At 33.3% G+C, this 10,000-nt stretch overlaps 1 protein-coding gene across 7 annotated transcripts in view; it reads right to left on the reverse strand.

Annotated features, from left to right (window-relative positions):
* The window catches only part of myo9ab (myosin IXAb), a 93,093-nt gene that overhangs the window by 51,108 nt on the left and 31,985 nt on the right, over positions 1–10,000 (reverse strand). For all 7 annotated transcript variants that reach the window (XM_043227503.1, XM_043227499.1, XM_043227498.1 and 4 more), the window contains exon 4: positions 69–163. In XM_043227503.1, coding sequence (XP_043083438.1) covers positions 69–163 — 95 coding nt within the window. The remainder of the gene's footprint in view (positions 1–68; positions 164–10,000) is intronic.

Below are 10,000 nucleotides of genomic sequence, written 5' to 3' on the forward strand. Positions count from 1 at the left end.
TTAGACAGGTAGGGCCCTAGGTAGGCAGCAAACATGACCGTTGACTACAGAAAAAAAGCTCCTCTCACCCTCTCACAGTCCCGCTCTCCTGATAGTTGACTTGAATAAACTTGCCGAAGCGGCTGGAATTATTGTTATGGGCCGTTTTGGCATTTCCAAAAGCCTGAGGAGGAAAAACAAAGAAACGCGAACACGTTAAGGGACAAAAACATAGTGTAGGATAAAATACGTAGCGTAAATATCTTCCGTGCCTCATCTGGAGGCATGTGGATCACGTACAGATGGTTTCCGCCTCATAACTTCAGACCAGAACGTGACGAACGACTAACAGACACTTTTAGTCACACATCTCCGAGTCTGACAGACGACTCCTTCATCCTCTGCTATTGTTCATTTGGGAGTCACTCTTGTGTTTTTCACGTTTAAAACAGGCCAGAAGCCATAATCGTGCAATAATAATATACTGTATGTATACACCATACTTCCCCAGTTGATTGATTACATTCATAAACGCAAACGAGTTTCTGAAATGCCGTTTAAATGCACAAATCTATAAATATGCAGTCATTTCCAGAACATATATCTGAACGTTGGGTAAATATTAGTTTGATTTTGTTGAATTATTAGAGTTAAAGGTTTCTATCGAGGGAAATTTGGATTTCTCTTTTTATTCCACCGAAAATTTGCCAACAGCCGGAAAAAAAAATGACGTTTCGCTTTTTTCATGAACAAAACGTCGTAGAAAATCAGGGAAATAATTTATGAACAAACCTCTCTACAAAAACCTTCAGAATATAGACAAGAAGAAAACTCTAAAGCTTGGTGTATGTAAGAGCTGCAGAAGTGGAGAAAAAACTCATTTTGTAAAGTGACCTTGTTGTTGCGATCGACAGATGCAAACAGATAAAGTGCGATAAAAAATCAAGCGAATGATATATGAACAAATCTACCGGTAAAAACCTGTATCGTATAAAAAGGAACAAAACTATAAAACTTGGTGTATGAAAGTGATGCTGAAGTGTTGAAACAAAGTCAATTTGAGAAAATGAGCTTAGTAACTGAAATCAACACACGTAAATAAAGTTCAATATAAAAAATGAACTAAATGATATATGAACAAACCCCTCTATAAAAACCTTTGCAATATAGACAAGAAGAAAACTCTAAAACTTGGTGTATGTAAGTGCTCCAGAAGTGGAGAAACAAATTCATTTTTTAGAAAATGGCCTTTAAATATATGCATTGTAATTAACAGACGCCAAGTGCAATAAAAAAACAAGCGAATAATATATAAAGAAATCTCTCAGTAAAAACCTGCGTAATATAAAAAGGAATAAATCTGTAAAATTTGGTTTATGTAAGTGTCGCCGACGTGGAGAAAAAACTCATTTTTGTGAAAACAGTCTTTAAAAATACGTATCGTAATTGAAATCAACAGATGCAAATAGATGAAGTGCAATAAAATAAAATAAAAACACTATATAAAAACCTTCAGAATAAAGATAGGAATAAATCTGCTGAGTTTGGTTTCTAAAAGTGCTCCTGAGAAAAGTTGTGAAAAAAAATATTTTGGATAAAACGGCCACTAAAGTTTAAGTGCAATAATAAAAGAGTGAGTGATATATGAATAAACCTCTCGGTAAAAGCCTTCAGAATACAGATAGGAATAATAGTAATAAAAATAATGTGTATATAAGTGCTGCTGAAGTAGAGAAAAACTCATTTGGAGGAAATGGTGTGTAAAAATATGCACTCAAATTGAATTCTACAGGCGCAATACAAGAAACGCTTAAGTGTATCTTTTCTCTGCACTAGTCTGAAAAACACACTTTATTAACGCCCCAAATCTTCAAATGAACCAATGCATAAAAAACAACGCCTTCCCTTAAAGCTGCAAACGCCTGCAAGTCTCAGAAGAGTAAACCCTTTAGCACCGTTCCCACTGACCCGACGAGACCCATTTCCATGAAAACTTTATGACGTGGAACCACTGCAGCTCATGCAGAAACACACCGACCGGAGAATCACCATCTCACCACATGACTTCCTTACCATGGATGAACGTTTGGAAATGACAAATAAAGGGGGATTTTGTCGTTATGAGCTTTAAATTAAAGCAAGTGTGTTTCTAATCATGTAAAGTATTACCAGAAACACTGACTTGACGTAACAAACTAATTAAACGAAATACGCATTTAATAAAAGCCATTTGGATGCAGGCTGCTTCATATGATATCATTAAAAATATATATATTTAAATAAAATACATATTTAAAACGTCAAAAACATTGTGAAATAGATTAGAAAATGACATATTAAATTAATATAAAGTCTACATTATATTAGTTAAACAATAGTATTTCTGATCTTTAAATAAAAGTTAAAAATGTCTATAAACATTTATTTTAAGTATGCAAACGTTGAATTTACATAGGATTTAATAAAAATTCCTCTAGATGAAACGTCTTTTACTAAGTAGGTCCCTTTTATTATTTTTTTATTCTTTTTTGAATAATGAATATCTAAACATATGTACAATATTTAAATACTGAACAAATGTAATATGAATAATAAATACATCTAAAAAATTTTTTTTTTTAATTTATACAGTATATAAAATATAGTGTGCGTTAAGTATAAATAAAAAGTGTATTATAGCAAGTTATAAATAAAAAAATAATATATATATATATATATATATATATATATATACATATATATACATATATATATATATATATATATATATATATATATATATATACACACACACACATACATATATATATATATATATATATATATATATATATAAACAAACATACATATTTAAAAAAATATTTAGTTGGAAGCTGAATTTTCATGCTGTCCCTTAAAATATTTAAAACTAGTATAAATAATTATACATACATAAATATATGTAAAATATTTGAAAACATTTATTTAATTAATATGCCGATTTTTACAAATATTTCAATGTACATTATGTAGGTGAACAAAAAGGAAAAAGACAAATAACATAAGATGAAACGACCCGTATGGAAGCTGAAAGTCTAAAACTGTTAAACGCAGGGAGCTGAAGCTTTAAACAAACACGGCCTGCTCCACATGAAGTGGAGGCCGAAGACGTGAAACACTTGATTAACGGCAAGAAACGTGTGAACGTGATGAAGTGAAGAGAAACAGAGCTGAACTCCACAGACCACCCGGATTCAGCGCTCGACTCGAGGACCCCAGAACACCATTCAGACTGCATGATGTGTGATCACGCATCCTACAGTTTCCTAATTTATTTGAACGTTTAATTGTTTTTAAAATATGCATAATTACAAAAGGTATTGAACAACTGAACACGTGACACAAATAAGAGTTCTCTCCATATACTGTCACATACCGGCTTTGCACGGCTAGCCCGAGCTGTCTGTAATCAGAAGAACCTTTAAAACTGGAATATCATTCACATGCATTTCATATAATCCTTTCCGGATTACGATACACAATTAAAATGATGCCTTTATTTATTCCCGCTGCTGTGAACCAGTCTTTATGTCTATAGATGTGGTGTTATGACACAGCGGCATGCTCCAATTTCCTGAGAAACCTACCTGAACCACTCAAATTAGAAAACATTAGTATTATAAACACGCACGCATACACATATGATATGCATACATCTATTATTAAAGCTACTGAATATTATATTCACACACACACACACACAGCTTGTGTGCGTCTAACGTGCTGGAATGATTCTGTGTCTCATCTCTCGTGAGGTTTGACAGTTTATTCCCTCTGCGTTTGCACCATAATGGAGTTTCTCTGTGGTTTCTGTCAAGACGGGCAGCGTATCTTCAGCAGGGGCCCCGGGGCCGTTTCCACACTGTCACTTTCTGTTAACCGACACAAGACAAGCACAGCTTCACACCCTCGCTGCTGGACAGAGCAGATCCCGCCGGTTAAACGAGGACCGCCGGACGCTGATGGGTTAATTACGCTGTCAGAGTCGACGTGTTTGACCAGACATTTTATTAGCTGCGCTTTTACTCTTTCTCTCGGTAACACCATCAAGATAAAAACAGCAAAAAACTACAAAATTAAATATGAAAAAAAAACAATAAATCTAACATTTAAAGTTTTCAGTTATGTAGTTCAAAATATTTCAATTTCACGTTTGAAAAATCTATTTAAATTGTTTTTAAATTAAAATTAACAATAAAAACGGCAAATAAAAAATACAAAAAAAACCCCTCCAAAAATACAAAAAAAACTTATTTTATATTTACAATTAATCAACAAATGAGTTAAATATGATTTACATTTTCAAACACACACAAACAGTAAAAAATGTATTTTAGTTGAGTAAACAACATTTTCAGGGATAACTAAAATAATTTAAGTTGGCTAAACAAAATAATTTTGTGTGTGTGTATAGTATATATACATGCATGTGTGTGTGCAAAATTTGCACATTAAAGTACACAAAAAATGTCACTTTTCGTCTTTCCTTTTGTAATCCACCAACTTATACACACTAATACAGACCTGACATGAAACACACACACACACACACAAAGCATAACGCAGGAAAACGCTACGAGTCTGTTTTAAGAGAAAGGGTTAGCAAACGGAAGTCAGCTGAAGTCATGCCACTGTTGTACTTGCTTTAATGCTGTTTTTAAAAGATCAGCGGTCACTGCACGCTTCAGATATATGGGTCAACGCTAGGTGTAATCACACACACACACACACACACACAAAAACACCTAATATGCAAATACACACACGCACACAAAGGCTTAGCAATAAAAGGCTTTGGGCTCCAGCTGACATTAACCCCACCATCAGAAGCTCATTCTCTACACAACAACAAACAAAAACACATGAACCTTTAACATCAAACTATTTATTTTGCAACCAAACTTACTAATAAGATGACGGATGCTTTCACACACCAATCGTCTGAATATTTATAACCTAATAATAACATAAACACTTTAAATGAATTAAAATAATGATACATTTTCTAACAATACTAATACATTTTCAACATTTTGAGTTAAATAAAGGTGGATATGCCAATAAAGATTTTTATACAAAAAATATATAGTCAAATAAAATAAATATGAATATTATTAGAATTAGAAGACAAATACTAATATATATATATATATATATATATATATATATATATATACATTTGTGTATGTATATATATATATATATATATATATATATATATATATATATATATATATATATATATATATATATATATATATATATATATATATATATATATATATATATATATATATATATATATATATATATATATATATATATATACACACACACACACACACAAATGTATATAATAAATATTCAAATAAATTTTTAAAAATTAAATTAACCAAAACAAAACCCATCCCGACTGACAGCTCCTGTCATCCGATCTCATTTGTTTCATGTCCATTGAAGTAATTGAATATTTAGGACAGCAGACACGTCTTTAACGACGGCTGAAGACAGAAATCTGACGGTTCGTTTGGACTAAATGAATAATTAATGGATTCATTTAAAATGTTCACTTCTCCTTCTGTAACGCCTCAGAGAAGTCCAACTTCTGTTCTGCTTTACGAGAGGAACTGCCGAACACACACACACACACACACGCACACACACAGATATATCCAGATAAATGAGGATATAGCATCGATTTCTATTGATTTATAATTAAACACTGTTATATAAAGCTGGTCATGACTCATGATGGACAAACCCACACTATCCATGAAAATGAGCGATTTACGGAAGCAAAACTCAGTCTGTACTGTAACGTGAAGACCAACAAGATATTAAATGAAAGAGAATATCAGGGCTTGATTGATTGGATGGAGTAAAGTGGGCGTGTCTTACTACATAAAATAAAATACATATGATAAATATAAAAGAATAATATTAAATATCAAAACTAAAACTAAAAACAATAAAATAAAATATTTTGTATATCCAACTAACTAATTAACTAGTTATTCTGCTACTGGTTAGACCAACAGTACGCATGGCCTAAATGATGACAAACAAAAAGAAAAGTTCATTTATTTTTATAAAATGCATAAAAAGAAAGCATGAAATTATTTTAGCCTTTTTATTTATTTTTAGATAAGGGATATAAAATCAATATTCAATATAAAATGAACAATTTATATATATATATATATATATATATATATATATATATATATATATATATATATATATATATATATATATAAATAAAATAGAATATGAAATAAAATATGAAAATATACAAAAATGTACATCAATTATACAAATAATCAAATAAGTACAATAATAAATAATGACAATGAAAAGACAAAAATAAAAAAAATAAAAACTGAAAAAAGTGATATACATACAGTATATCCACAGTCTAAGAAAGAACCACAGACAGAAACAGCACAAAGAAATTGAAAAATCAATAAGTTCTACATACAACTAACATCCATCAAGCGAGGATTTGTTAGCTAGTCTTTACTACGGATCACGTGTGTGTGTGTGAGTGTGTGTCGGTTCACTGCAGATGTGGTTAAATGATGACAAAGACATACAATCGCAGCAGTTTGTAAGATCGTCTCAAATTCTGATCACATTTGTGCTGCTCTGAAGATGAAACTCAATCTCGCACTCAAGACTCCCTCGAGACGTACAACAAAGAGGAGAGAAACCGAAAGAGAAAGAGAGAACACGTCAGAGACGCTTTCAGGTTATTTTATATCACCATCACATTCATTCTCAATACATTAGAACCAGTATTAGTACAACAGGTCCGATTCTAAAACACATGACAAACACAGAACAAACTCTTAACTGCAGGACAGACTCGAAACTGAGAGATTGTAAACTACAGGAAATAGAAAGAAATGACCATTCAGATTCTGACACGCGTGACATTGAACCACAGCACAAACCCTAACCCATTGGACACACTAAAAACTGAGAGACTGTAAACTACAGGACTCACTAAAACCTGAGAGACTGTAAACTACAGGACTCACTAAAAACTGAGAGACTGTAAACTACAGGACACACTAAAAACTGAGAGACTGTAAACTACAGGACTCACTAAAAACTGAGAGACTGTAAACTACAGGACTCACTAAACTACAGGACTCAAACCTGAGAGACTGTAAACTACAGGACTCACTAAAAACTGAGAGACTGTAAACTACAGGACACACTAAAAACTGAGAGACTGTAAACTACAGGACTCACTAAAACCTGAGAGACTGTAAACTACAGGACTCACTAAAACCTGAGAGACTGTAAACTACAGGACTCACTAAAAACTGAGAGACTGTAAACTACAGGACACACTAAAAACTGAGAGACTGTAAACTACAGGAAATAGAAAGAAATTACCATTCAGATTCTGACACGCGTGACATTGAACCACAGCACAAACCCTAACCCATTGGACACACTACAAACGGAGAGACTGTAAACTACAGGACACACTAAAAACTGAGAGACTGTAAACTACAGGACTCACTAAAAACTGAGAGACTGTAAACTACAGGACTCACTAAAAACTGAGAGACTGTAAACTACAGGACACACTAAAAACTGAGAGACTGTAAACTACAGGACTCACTAAAAACTGAGAGACTGTAAAGTACAGGACTCACTAATAACTGAGAGACTGTAAACTACAGGACACACTACAAACGGAGAGACTGTAAACTACAGGACTCACTAAAAACTAAGAGACTGTAAACTACAGGACTCACTAAAAACTAAGAGACTGTAAACTACAGGACACACTAATAACTGAGAGACTGTAAACTACAGGACTCACTAAAAACTAAGAGACTGTAAACTACAGGACACACTAAAAACTGAGATATTGTAAACTACAGGACAGAATCTTCAACCTAAATTACAGGACACAGACTAGGTTATCAATTCTTGACTACATGACCAACATTGAACTAGAGCACAGACTCTAAACCTACAGGACAGACTCAAAGCGGAGAGATTGTAAACTACAGGACAGAATCTTTGACTTTACAGGACACAGACTAAATAACAGGTTATCAATTCTTGACTACAGCACAATTCCCAACCCATAGGACACACTCAAAACTGAGAAATGTAAACTACAAGGTATATTAAAAGCTACAGGATAGAATTTGCAACCTAAACTACAGGACATGAACTCAATGACAGGTTTTCATTTCTTAACTACATGACAAACACTGAACTACAGCACAGACTCTAACCCATTGGACAAAACTGAGAGACTGTAAACTACAGGACAGAATCTTTGACTTTAACTATAGCATATCAACAGAATAACAGCATGACAAACACTGAACTACAGCACAAACTCTAAAGCTACAGGACACACTAAAAACTGATATTCTAGACTACAGGAGAGTCATATTCGATTTTTAAATGGTAAACAACAGAAACTGTGCTCTGGAATAGAACCAGCTGATGATCACGCACGAATATCCTACAATCCCATCTGTAACGCACAACCCAGAGAGAGACCTGTGCTCTCATGTTGCGGCATTTCACCTTTAAGTCAGTTTCTGTGCAGTTGCTAGGGTGTTTGGGCGGTTGCTACGCAGTCGCTAGTGTGTCTGTAGGGCTGAACTGATGTTTTTGTGTGCTACGGTGAGCATCTTTGTGGTTCATGTGAGCGTGAAGCAGAAACTCTGTGACTCCACACGACCCTGAAGGTCTCGTCAAACGCAGCGGTCTGATTCCAGGTGAAGAGGGATGACGTGTGTGTGTGTGTGTGTGCGGGTGCTCTATCGCTGGAGTGTGCAGGATTGATTGCAGCATGCCGCTGTGTTTTCAGTTCACACGCAAACATCAGTCCACAACAGCTGCACAGACACGAGCTGATAGAGAAGAAGAACCGGCTCTAAACCGTCATCCATCATGTGTGTCAGGATTTAACCTGCCGTTTGTGAGCTCTGCTCAATGTCTGGGGGATTTCTACACAGTGCAAAGGAAGGGGGACAAGGAAGTGTCATAAAAAATATATATATATATTTATAACATAATGCATTTTATATCAAATGTATTATTTTGAAAATATAAAAATTAATACAAATATAAAAGTAACATATATATATATATATATATATATATATATATATATATATATATATATATATATATATATATATATATAAATAAAAAATAAATATTTGTTAAGTAAAATAAAAGTTTAAAAAGTGACTACAAATATAAAACAAATATTAATTTATAAAGACAAAAAAATAAAGATAAAACATATAAGTCTCAAGAATAACATAAAATATAAAATAAAAATACTAAACTAAAAATATAAAGTGAAAAGTATCAAATGAATAAAATGAAAATTCAAATAAAATATAACAAGAAAAATAAAAATATGAAAAGCAAGAAAATTTAAATTAAAAATAAAAATATATACATACAACACAAATAAAGATATATAAATATGTAGGAAGCACAGAAGTATAAAAATAACAAGTTTAAAATTTACTTTAAAATGTACTGAAGAGATATTTTGAGATGCGCGTTTTCTAAAATCAAACCATGGGAACGAGAGCTCAGACAGGAAGCGCTGCCGAGTTCAGCTTCCTGTCGGTTCTGCCGAGTCTCTGGCCGAAGCAAAAGACAGACAGAAATAACAGGCCATGGAGTGTCGTCCAGAACAGGAATAATGACTCTGTTCAGTACAGCGTGTTCAGAGTCTGTGTGTGGGTGTGACACAGATAACACATGTTCTGTAGAAACACCAGATTACAGTGTTCAGGTTCAGCCCGGAGAAAACACTCATTACATGAGGCCTCCGAGCTAAAAATATAGCGCAGTAATTCCTGGTATGGCGATATTGATATAAGTGACGATAATACAGTAATAATAAAAAAAAAAGTTTCGTTAGAGAAAGGTATTATCTTTCCTGTTTCCAACACGCGTAATGCAGTGAGCGTTTCAT

The sequence above is a fragment of the Puntigrus tetrazona genome, chromosome 25 (genome assembly GCF_018831695.1).
Source record: "Puntigrus tetrazona isolate hp1 chromosome 25, ASM1883169v1, whole genome shotgun sequence".
Classification (NCBI taxonomy): domain Eukaryota; kingdom Metazoa; phylum Chordata; class Actinopteri; order Cypriniformes; family Cyprinidae; genus Puntigrus; species Puntigrus tetrazona.